At 31.4% G+C, this 13,103-nt stretch overlaps 1 protein-coding gene across 1 annotated transcript; it reads right to left on the minus strand.

Moving 5' to 3' along the window:
* Positions 1 to 10,879: 10,879 nt before the first annotated feature.
* Positions 10,880 to 12,830, minus strand: LOC116117449 (transcription factor MYB62-like). Its single transcript, XM_031403473.1, has 3 exons — positions 12,335 to 12,830; positions 12,104 to 12,233; positions 10,880 to 11,705 (listed from the first exon to the last, which is right to left on the minus strand). The coding sequence occupies exons 1-3, from the start codon at positions 12,501 to 12,503 to the stop codon at positions 11,036 to 11,038; spliced, it is 969 nt and encodes a 322-aa protein (XP_031259333.1). The 5' UTR covers positions 12,504 to 12,830; the 3' UTR covers positions 10,880 to 11,035.
* Positions 12,831 to 13,103: the final 273 nt, after the last annotated feature.

The following is a 13,103-nucleotide window of genomic DNA, read 5'->3' on the forward strand; positions in this document are numbered from 1 at the left end:
AAAGTTTCATTTACTATCAGTGAAAGGCAATTTAACTCTCAACTTAAGTAGCAGAAAACATTATAACAATAGGCTTGGCAAAACGGGCGGATGGGCCAAGTGTGGGTAAGGGTCTCATGGGTACAGGCCCTAAACGGGTCTAATATTTTGGATCCGCACCCTACTCTATGCAGGTACAGGTGGACCCGCAGGTGCCCTTTTTTCTCTCTCCAGTTTTCCATTTTTCACCCCCAACAATTTTCAATTATGACAGTTACATCCCAAAAATTCCTACAGTTTTAATTTTTTATAATTACACCCCCATAATTGTTATATAGCTTTTGTTGAGCCTTCTCATCATCCAATTATACAATTCAACAACAAACATTGCTATTTTATTTATATAATTATATATCTATATAAATTTCTTTACTTTTTCTCTTTCTATAAAAAATCTTTCTCTCTTTCTATCTCTTAACAACATTGAACAAGTCCTCCTCGAATCTCCTTTCACTACTGCTTCGGGTCCTGAAAAATAAAACCCCACTTTCCCATAGGACCCATCAACCGCCTTTATCGTCGCACAATTGCTTACAATTTTTTTTTTTATTTTTTTTTTTTTTTTTTTTTCAACCAACACCAACGTCATGGATTCTTTTATCGCTTCAGAATTTCAACTCTGCTTTTTTTGGTATTTGTTGTTGTTGTTATTGTTATTGTTATTGTTATTATTATTCTTTTCTTCTTTCAATTTCATTTTATTTTCTCTCTTTTACATCGCCTTGAGGAGCAAAACAAAAGCAAAGACGTGGAGAATTGGAGATGAGATTGGAGTCTGGAAATGACTGATAAGTGTGAGTGAGTTAAACGCCTAACCAGAGGACGAGAGTGACTGAGTGACAGAGTGAGTGAGTGTGAGAGTTAGAGACAAAAGTGTATGTGACATACCTTGGATGAGCAAATGTCGAGAGTGGAGAGAAGATTGATGAGAGATTCCAATGACTTTGAGACTGACGGTGGAGTGGAGAGCAGATTGATGAGAGATTGAGAGTGAGTTCGAGTTAGGCAAAACTGAAAAGTGAAAAGAGTTAAGGATTTCACATTTCAGATTTCGCGATTTGGGGGGCAAACTAAATGAATTTTTTTTTTTTTTTTTTTTTAATAAACGGGTACTCGCTGGTACTCAGTAGGTTTACTCGCCTAACCCATTGACAAAACAGGTCGAGCCAGGTACGGGTTGAGAAAAACGGGTCCAATTTCAAAGACCCGCACCTTATATTTTTTTCTCAGGTTTAGGGTTGACCCGAGGTCTAGACCCGTTTCGTCAGGTCTAAATAATAGGGATGTTTGTGCAAATTTCTCAAACATTTAGATTTTTATATATACAATTTTCTTTCATGTAAATGAAAATGAAATGGATCTCCATAAAATTTAATCCTTATAGTTTTTTTTTTAATGAATAATTATAACATTAAATATAGATATATATTACACTGAAAATAAAATTTGAAATGTAATATTATGCATAAAGAAATCACTCATTTTTAAGAACAAATTCAATGATTTCTATGTATGATAGTTCTTAATTAATATCAAATAATTAAAAAAAGAACTTAAATTTAATATTAATGTAATACTTTTAAAACTTGAAAATTTACTATACCATAATATCATAAAAAACAATTGAATAATAGAAAATTTCTTTTTCAAAATGAATGTATGTGTATCCGTCTAATCACGATGAGACACATTAATATAATTTATTCTTATGTCAATTTAATCGCAATGAAACATGTCAACGCATTGTGTAAGTATCTCTCATGTATAATGAGATTGAATAGGAGTATGCATCCAACTGTGTAGGTATTTCTCTTAGATAAATGTATGTGTGTTTGTCCAATCATGATGAGATATACCAAAGATATATATCAATTTAATCGCAATAAAGATATGTCTGTGCACGTATAAATATCTCTCGGGATATAGTGCAAGAGCACCTTCATTAATTTTTAAATATAAAAAACAAAATTTTTATTCAAATCCAATGGATTTTTTAAATTTAATGAAGATGCATTTTATTTTCAAGAAAAAAGACTTAATAGGAGAGATAATTAATAAATAAAATGTATAGAAACTTATAGTATATTAATTAAAATAAGGATAGAAAGTGAAATTTGACTCAAGGTTTTAAAACCGCGGGGAGTGATCTAGTCAGGTCACCAAGTTGGCTGGTCAAACTGGTTCAACTCCCGGGTCGAACCGTGATGTCATCATGCTTATGTCAGCATGATAATGTCATTCTAACGTCAGCATGACATATAAAAAATAATAAAATAATAAAAATGTGGTTCAACCGCTGGGTCGAACCGGTTGGACTAGCGGTTCATAACAAAAAATCTGGTCCAACCGCGGTTCAAACTGGGTCATTGAATATTTCTGATTTTTTAGTCGAACCGACCTAGCTCAATCACCGATTCCTAGTTCAACCAGTTGAACCAGTTGGGCTAGACCAAGTTTTAAAACTATGATTTAACTCTCTAGACGTGAAGAGTAGCCAAATTCACTCTTTAATTTATATTTAAAAGATAAAGTGTCTGTTGAACTCTTATTTTTATAGATAGATTCTTTATAATAAATATTTTAATTCATATAAAGAGTTATTTAAATATGTTCTTACATTATAAATATAATTTAAATTGATAATTCCATCCAACTAAAAGCACCCTAAAAATTCTCAAACTTCAAAGTACTTCAATTTTGCTTGTTTATAAGGGTTGATGACATTAGTCCTCCTAAAATATGAAAAATAATAAAAATCCTCCTTTGGTATCCCATTTTCTTAATTGTTAATACTCAAAATAAATTGTTAATATATAACCACAAACAAAATGGATCGTTTTAGTTTGTTAGCATCTACAGCAGTAAGAAATAATAATAATAAAAAATTGCTGTTTCTTCATCCCTTCGTCTTTCAAATGATTCAATTGCATTGGTTCCAATTATTGTATTTTTAAAACATAACCATTACAATTAAAAAGTATATATAATTTCATAGAATAATAATTTACTTGAATATGCAGCGGATTAGACAATTAATGAGTCATATAGCATATTAATAATCAAGAAAAAAAATATAATACATTATTTTATATTCACATTAGATAATAGATAAGTACAAGATATTTTTCTATTTATTTTTTATTCCTCAATTTATTACTCTCCTACAGTTCTACTCCTATAATAATTCCTGCAAAGTTACTCACTATATTTTCCGATCAAAAGGAACTTGATCAACAAGAAAGCTTTGACAATGGCGTCTGCTGTGTCTTTGCCATCATCGCAACCTTTACCAAGCGTCCCCTTTTCACCATTTAAACCTGAACCATCTGAAATCATTCACAAATCATAATCACCTGATCAAAACAACTCTTCCTTTTTCCCCACCTCTGCGGAAAACAAACATTTTGGTTTAATGGAAACTCACAATCATCTTCCTGTTCAGACTCCAGAGAATAAACCAACAGCCACAACACAAAATAAACCCAGAATGGTGTTGAAGTTTCGTATAAAGAGCGAGAACAAGAAGGATGAAGCAGTGGAGCAAACCCTAATTGCCTCAAGCAACAATGAAGAATCCAAGAAAGTTAAGAACTCGGACAAGAAATCAGCCGCATCAGGCAAGAAGACTGACCAGAGGGAGAAAAAGAAGCGTCGGCCGTTTTCTATTTCACTTACGAGAGAAGAAATCGAAGCTGATAAAGAAGCCATAGGAGGGTCAAAAAAGCGGCCAAGAAGGATAAAAAAGAGACCACAGAGTGTACAGCAAGTATTGGATAATTTGTTTCCCGGTTTGCGTCTAAAATATATGACAGCCAATGACTATAGGGTTCCTGATTCGCCATAATGTCAAGGTGTAAGCTATATTAGATACATAGTACTGATAGCGCAGCCATGGGAGGGTCGACAAAAGCGATCAAGAAGGATACAAAAGAAACCAAAGAGCATGCAGCGAGTACTGGATACTTTGTTTCATGATTAATTCGCCATAACGCTAAGATATAAAGACATTAATTAAAATGTTTGTTGCGATTCTTTTTGAAGATTTATGTCTTATTTTTGTTCTTTATTAAACTGATCCATTCCAAAGTGTTCGCTTTTGTGTTAGATTAATAACGAAGATTTCTTAGTTCTTTCAACTGATTGATTGATAAATTATTCCTAGGGAAACTGTATGTTTTTATTTATTTATTTATTTATTTATTTTTTAACAGTCATTATGTTGGTGGGTTGTTGAGAATAATTAATTTCCTATAATTACACAATTAATTAAAGCTAGTATTTGATGTTTATGTTATATAGGAAGTTTTAATTTAGTTATTAAGTGATAGGTTAAAGTTATCGTTACAACATGGATGTCTTTCTCTTGATACTAATAACTCTAGGTTTTCTTGTAAATACGATACACAATAGTATCTTATACAATTTCTATGCAATAAATATACACACATTTAGTGACTTGCATATACATCTTTTATACATAATATCTTTTCATAAACACACAAAGATGAAAGATGTAAATGATACAACTCATAGTTAGGTTTTCTTCTTATTATAATTATAGGAGCTAATTATATTTTTCTAAGTTAAAAAGGATTTGCGAAGATGCAAATTTGCAAGATATGGGTCATGGATAATACTCCAAAGAAATTAAACTATAGCTTATAAAATATAATTTGTATTTTAAAGTTCCTTAAATAATAAAATTTTCGTTTGATTCAATTTTATCAAACATTAACTTCAACTCTTTTTTTTTTGGAAACAATTTTAAGATAGAGTTCATCAATTAACAGTAAAACATTAAAAGAGAGAGAGAGACCGAAAGCGAGCCCGAACGGGCCACGGAATGTGGACCCTAATAAAACGGGCTGCCTTGCATGGCCTGTTTGACACATTTCCAAACATCTAGGCCCATTCCGGATTGCATTGAGCTCTAATATCAGACTAGAACCACCCCATATTTAGTTGTGTGAATTAATTTCGGAGATTGATGTAACACATATTAATAGAAGTGTTGATGTCCATACGATAGATTAATATTATTAAGGTTATTATTTTTCAATGTAAATTGAGAGTCTTGCAGATAGTTTTGCGGTTCTATTTTATTTTATTTTTAACATTAATTCGTGTTTGAGGTAAATATTTATATGATTAATTATTTTTTCTCAAATATAAATATTCTTATATTTTAATATATAAACACTAATTTTCGGGATTTGTATACAGAAAACGCTTATGCAGTAAAAACTAAAAAATTGTTAATTTTGGTAGAAATAATTTGAATGAAATATGGAATTATATTTTGCCCATATTTTTTTACTAATTCATTTTACAATAAATTACAGTGTTAACCAAATCTGCTCACTAATAAATATTCTAACTATTATGCTGGCTTTTAATTTAAAATAACGCTTTTATATTCTAACTGAATAGTGTTTATATAAAGAGATCCATATTTTCTTTGCATTGAATAACATAATATAGTTGAATTTATTATGCTATAATTGTTAAAAGGACTGATTCAATATTTCAATGAATTACTGTGTTAACCAAATATGGGCCATGTCGACTGAGGCCAATAAATATTTTCCATTTTCTAGTCATCAGGAAGCAAGAAAATTGGATATAAACTCGATCCCAAAGTGGAAACATCAATGGTGAACAAAAATGAGGTCACTTTCTTGCATAAATTTAGGAGTCTGTTTGGGAATTGGCAATGGCAACGTGGCTTTGAAAGCAAGAGAGAAGAAAAGAGATAAAGAGTTTAGCTTCTTTACGTTTCCATGTGACAATGACAAAGTAGCAACAAGAGAATAATTTTGTTGAATTTCAAAACCCTAAAAATTCTTTAGAGTAAATGACATGTTCCCAACCCAAGGTTTAGCAAAACTCTAGATTGGTATCCCTAGTTTCATAAATTCTAGATTTTCACCCTTAAATGGACATCATTTCGTTTCTTTTAATAGTTAAAGGCTAAAATGGTCATTTAATATTTTAATTTATGCAAAAACATCTCTCTCACCCAATCAGTGTCGCTGTTGATCCTTGGTACCATCTCCGACGTCAAACACTTCCAAATAAATCACAATCAACTTCCAAACAGTCTCAATCTACTTTCAAAAACCTCTTAAACAAAAGCCTACCAAATCCAAAATTCACCAAAATTGCGAAACCCTAAGAGAAGAGGTGGTAGACAAACGGTGGGCGACTAAGACCTAGGATGTTGAGGGTCTTAGAGAGGGAACGACAATGGTGCAAAAGGTGGTGGTGGGGGGAATTTTCGATGAAAGGAGCGACAGAATTTGGCTGGGAAGGGGTGATAATTGCGCGAAACCCTAAAGGGTTGGCAGCAGTGGTCGACGTGCAATTGTTGTGAGCGAGGTTGGGGGTTTTGGTGGGGGGATTATAGTGAGGCTAATGGTGGGATCTGGGGTGACTGTCGTCGACGGATTCACTAGGCGCTAGACCTAGATGAGTGCGCAAATGGCAGGGGTAGTTGCACTTGGGAAATTTTTCAAACAGGGGGTGTGCCAGCAGTCGAAAAAAAACTCAATCTTCGATCCCCAATTCGTCCAAAACCTAGCAAATCAACAAACAATACTCCAAAAAACATTCAATCAAACTCCAATTATAACCCCAACATTGAATGTCCAATCAAATAACAAACAACCACCAAAATTACACAAAATCACCCAAAATCGCAAAGAGAGCTCCTGACCGGCAAACTTTAGGCTAGGAAAGTGTTTGATTTGGGGTGAGGGTGATGGATCCTACTGATTTGGGTGAGACATCCGATAGGATCCATAGAAAGTGGCCGACGACGGCACTGGCAATGGTGGTGAGTTGAGAGAAATGGAGGGTAGTTTGGACAGAAAATTGTGGAAGGGCAGTTTAGTAATAGCATCATCTGCTCCTATGTCAAAGCTCATCCATCACTAACAATATCCATCTAAGGGTGAGAATCTGAAATTTATGAAACTAGGGGTACCAACCTGTGATTTCGCTAAACCTTGGGTGGGAATATGTTGTTTACTTTCTTTTTTATTTAATTACTATTGATTAGCATTAATTCAAGGTTATTTTCAAGTATGATTCGGATATTATTCATTATTCAAGACAGCTGAGATAGATAGCTTCGAGTTGAGTAATATATAGTTGTAAAGTTTAAATATTCATCTGTCAACCAATTATTAATTTGATTCTTCTAATCAATTTAGATATTAGGTAAGATGTTTGATGTTTATATCCATAATTAAACAATTCAAAGATCTTAGTCATCTTGTTAATTAACTAACTAGATTAAAAATAATTTCAAGTCTATTTTTATGGCTTATAAATTGCAATATTACACATTTTTTTAATCAAACTTCCTTGGAATATGCTCCTTTCTTATCACATATTCGGATTTGCATCCTGTGATTAATAAAAATATTTTTAAAAACTTTTCAATTGGTTATAAAATTTATCCCAAAACCCTAGCTACCTCCTCTTAAATTTTATATATATACATATATATATTTGTCTATTTTTCCAATTTATTATTATTATTATTACTACTGCAAAGTTAATTGGATAAGATAATAAATTGTCCGATTAGTTAGTGAATATGACATCGACATTAATGGTATGAATTCTCTGCAAGAAAAGTTAGCAAATGCCAAGGAGAATAGTCAGATTCTTTCTACAGAGATTTTATTTATTTTTTCGTGAGCTTAGTAGGAGTATTTTAATTCAGTGATGGAGAGTTCTTTGACCAGTCAATTACTTTTAATTAATTAGTTAAGATGTAATTTCTTGTTGGAAACAATCTTTATCAGGACCACCTTTTTTTCAATTTCCAGAAGTAAATTTCCATTAAAATATTGGATTCTTGTATGCATTCATTTATGAGAAGAAAGAATTTATGCGCTGTTTATCATGCATCAAAATGCCAATTGGTTTTGATATCTTTCAGTCAATATTAGTTAACCGACTATTTGTTGAAAAAAATAAAATAAAATTCTAACATGTGCTGGTTGCTTTCAGTATCCCTTTAAAAATGAACTACTTTGACTTGTCCTCTTGTATTTCAAGTAATAATAAGATCATGGATTTTTAGATACAATATATTAGTATTTATATTATAAAGTAATTCCCCACTACTAGTATCAAATTCATCTGATTTGGAAAACGGGTAGACGAAGATCTTTCCATTGGAGAGATTTTCCATAACTAGATAGTGTGAAACACACAAGGGTGTCTTTGATGTTAATTAATTTAAGAAATGTTTATCACGATTTCAATTATTTAATTGAGTTTTATGAACTTTATATGGGAATTATGATTTGATTGTTTGACAGAAGAGAAAATTCAACCACACAAAGAGAACTGAGAGAAGCTAGAGGGAAGTTGCCAAAAGATTGTAAAGGGTTTATATATGATTAATTTATTTGTCTTTATTATTAATTGGTAGAGAGATGCTAATTTACTATGGTTAGAAGAATCTTAAGTATTATTATTTTATATCACATTTTATTTATATTTTATCAATAATATTAGACGTACAAACAATTTTGATTAGTGTAAAACACAAGCGTTGAAGGTCTTTGATGTTAGTTAATTTAAAAAAGGTTTATCACGATTCAATTATTAATTGAACTTTATAAACTTTATATGGGAATTATGATTTGATTGTTTGACAAAAGAGAAAATTCAACCACACAAAGAGAACTGAGAGAACCTTGAGGGAAGTTGCCAAAAGATTGTAAAGGGTTTATATATGATTAATTTGTTTGTCTTTATTGTTAATTGGTAGAGTGTAGAGAGATGCTAATTTACTAGGGTTAGAAAAATCCTAAGTATTATTGTTTTATATCACATTTTGTTTATATTTTATCAATAATACTAGACGTACAAACAATTTTGATTAGTGTGAAGCACAAGGGTCGAAGGTCTTTGATGTTAATTAATTTAAGAAAAGTTTATCACGATTCAATTATTATTTGAGTTTTATGAACTTTATATGAGAATTATGATTTGAATATTTGACAAAAGAGAAAATTCAACCACACAATGAGAACTGAGAGAACCTAGAGTGAAGTTGCCAAAAGATTGTAAAGAGTTTATATATGATTAAATTATTTGTCTTTAGTTTTGGAAGAGAAATGCTAATTTACTAGGGTTAGAATTATCCTCTGGTATTAATTTTTTTTTTATATCACATTTTATTTATATTTTTGTCAATAATGATAAACGTACAAACAAATCTTATAAATAGTTGTATGCAAACTAATGTGATTGAAAGTGCAAGCGATGGGAAATTTTGACTTATTTTTACAATACATCAATGTAAAAAATGATATCGATAATTGTTTATTTAAAATGTCTTTATTTTGTTCTTAAAATTGAGGAGAAATATCAAATCTTAGAGGCTAAAATGTAATTAACTTAAAGGAAAATAATGAAGATGTGCATCTAGAATCTCGTAAGTGAAATGGGTTGGTGACAGAATGAAAAAAATAGTTCAAAATCAAAATTATTTTCCAAGAGTTGCTTGAATTTTATTTATTTCATTGAAAGATGACAACACTTTCACTGTCATAAACTCTTGTCGTTCTCCTGATGATTTCAAAGGGAGTGGGGTCTCTTATACACTACTGGGATATTGCTTCAGTTTTAAGAATTGTTTCCTAGAATCGGCTCATTCAGTTGGTAGGCAGCCAGTGGAGTACTTAATTTATGTATTAAATTGTCAGAGATCTAATAGTTATACTTATAGTTATCCTGTGGCTTTAAAATCAAACAAATGAAATAATATTGAAAGGAATTGACCTATGTTTCGAGCAAATGATTATCATATTGAACTTGTTTTCCTACCATTTGTCACGCCCCAACTTGAGGTCGTTGATTAATAAGTGGGGTTTTATCATTTTAAAAAATATTTTATATTATATGGTTATATAATTTCAAACAAGATATTATATTATATGGTTGTATATATGCAAGTTTAATCAATATATTAACATCTTGTTTTGTTAGACAAAGTGTATGATTTTTTTTTAAATGATTTAACCCTAACAATATCTAAGACAGTATTATATTTTAGATGCATAACTTTTATACATTGGTGAATTAACATTAGCCCACTATTGATCCATATTTTAGTCTAAATTTTATAATTCTTCAATAGAGTAAATGACATTTTCCCACCCAAAAAGTTTCAAAATACCATTTTCCCATCTAAAGTTTATATTTTATTAATACCCAAAATACATTTCACTTTCTTAGCCGACGTTCTTTGAGTTACCAAGAGTTAGGGTAAGAGAGGTTTTGTAGAGTTGAGGTTAATGGATCAACTGATGGTGATCGATTGAATATTTGTCGTCGAAATAAGCCAAAAATCAATTAAGAATAGGAAACCCTAGCTTTTCAGTAGCCAACAATCGACGAGAAATAAGGTGTCAACGAAAGAAGGTTTTTGTGGAGAGGAGATTGTAGGTTCAAATGGTGGTGATAGAGAGAATTTCCACGGCCTGAATCGGCTTTGGGTAGTAATGGAGTATTAACTTTGGGTGAAAAAGTGGTACTTTTAAACTTTTTTGGTGGGAAAGTGTCATTAAGGGAAACCTTGGGTGGGAAAAATTCATTTGCTCTTCTTCAATAAGTTTGTGTCTATCTAATTATTATGATTAAGTGTAAATTATGTGTATTTGATTTCAAAGTGAAAATAGATATAACTCATCACATAAATGATAAATCTTGATAAGAAAGAATGAATTTAATAATATACAACTTAATTAGAAGAGTAACATACATTATATTCATGGTCTAATCAAACAAACAAAAGAACATCATGTGTATTTGATTTCTCAAATTAGACTATAATTTAAAATTAATTTAAAGAAGAACATTAACAATTGCTTGTTATTAATATTGACTGACTAAAATTAAAGTTTTGAACCTTTATATTTGTTTATTACAAAAAAGTAAAAATAAGAAAACAAAGACTTTTCAGGTACCATTAATTTTCTTGTGAAGTCTTGAATTGCCACAGTTCATCCATGGTCCACATGCCATCTGCTGCTAGATCATATTCAGCCCAGTTGTTATTATCAGCTTCTATTTGGCAATCACTAAGTGGGTTGATGAAATCTCCCTGATTTGCCATGGTTTCCAAATAGAAATCTTTTTGAAACGTGTTGTATTGATAATGAAAAGGACTCGTTTGGTAGTCTGAAAACTGAGATATTTGTGAGATATTCATCGATTCTGATGAAGATATGGACGAATTTGGGCCGTGTTCGGAGTCTGAGTTCAACTCTTGCTGATTAAATCCGTAATTAACGGCTCCCTGGCCTGCAACTTTCGGTGGGGCTGCTGGTAGTGGAGACGATGACGTTGAATAATATTGCTGAAAATTAGCATGGTCATCGAAAGACTGAGGATTGAGAATATTAACCGTTGAATTTTGGGAATTATGCAAAGCTGAACTTGACGAAGATGATGATGATGATGATTCATTGATCTTCTGAAGCAATCTGGGAATCCAGAAATAACGAATAACATCTTGAAATGCTGCGCTGTTGGCGTCGATCTTCAGATGCCTCGCTTGTTTCTGAACACGAGTTCTCCAGTAGTTCTTGATTTCATTGTCAGTCCTCCCTGGTAAATGTTGAGCAATCTTTGACCACCTACAAAATTAAACAATCGATAAATTTTCACCTTATTTTAGTAGAGAAATTAAGCATTATAGAATAATGCCAAAAATAATAATAAAGATTCACATCATTTTTTTATTCCCTTTATAACTTATGTGTACTATAATTACTTTATGTCTTTTTTAAAAATTTTATTGGATCGATATAATCGTTTTAATGTTAACTATTAGATTTTCAGATACTAATATAACGAACTATATCGACGTGACACTATAACTAAAGTAATAGTTCTTTCATCGCGATCAAACTAAAGTATATTACCACTTTAATCATGTCAAGTTGATTAATGAATGATGCATATAGAACAGAGTACCAAAAAAATAGTGAAAATAAAATCAAGAAAATCAAAATTAATAATTTAGATGATTTACCTATTACCCCACTTAGAATGAAGTTCAAGAATGGACATCTGTTCCTGAGGAGAAAGATTTCCGCGCTTCACGTCTGGTTTCAGATAATTTAGCCATCTCAATCTGCAACTCTTTCCAGTCCTCTTCAAGCCTTGACCAAAACAAAATAAACCCAAAAAAAAAAAACATTAGATAAAGTCTATAAAAAGCTTGTTCAAATAAGTGAAAAAAAGAATGAAGAATCAAAGTTACCAGAACGTTTTGCTAACAAATTCCAGCGGCCTTCTCCGTGGCGAGATATGCAATGAATGAGGAGAGAGTCTTCTTCCAGAGTCCACGGCCCTCTTCGGAGCTCATGATCAGAATCACTTTCCGCAGAAGTGCTTTTGCTCTCACTAAAGGAAGACATGGAGTCTCTCATTGATTGAAGCTAAAATGGGGAAGTCTCACACAGGGAGCAAAAATATAAATGACACTTAAGGTCAATTAAAAGCTTCACCTAATTTTCTGTACTTAAGCAACTTTTCAAAGACGTAGAGGTTGAAGAAGGAAACAGACTATGGAGTTTCCATTGAACTTCCATAAGTCCAACACTTCAATCATAAATATAGAAAATAACAGAATTTTTTTAAACAGTTTGCAATCAAAGTTAAACAGTGTTTGATTTGTCTATAATCAATCACTCTAGAAGTAGCAAAACTAGGGACTCTACATAGATGGCCCCAGATTCCTCCATTTCTTTATCAAAAAAAAAAAGACTAATCACTCGAGACTCTTTCAAGCCATCACACAAAAGGAAAATAAATAAATACATAAATTATTGTTTCAATATATTTTGGCTCGTTCTAGTAGGTTTTTATTTCTCTATCAAAAAAAAAAAAAAAGAGAGAAATCTCAAAAAATAAATTTAAGGGTAATAGTCAAATTTAGGTTACGAAACATTGCTTTTTTAAAGATCATATGTTATAACAGTGTTTAAACATTTCTTTCTCATTCATGGATATTGACCATTATAGAGAAG

The sequence above is a fragment of the Pistacia vera genome, unplaced genomic scaffold (assembly GCF_008641045.1).
Source record: "Pistacia vera cultivar Batoury unplaced genomic scaffold, PisVer_v2 Contig81, whole genome shotgun sequence".
Lineage (NCBI taxonomy): Eukaryota > Viridiplantae > Streptophyta > Magnoliopsida > Sapindales > Anacardiaceae > Pistacia > Pistacia vera.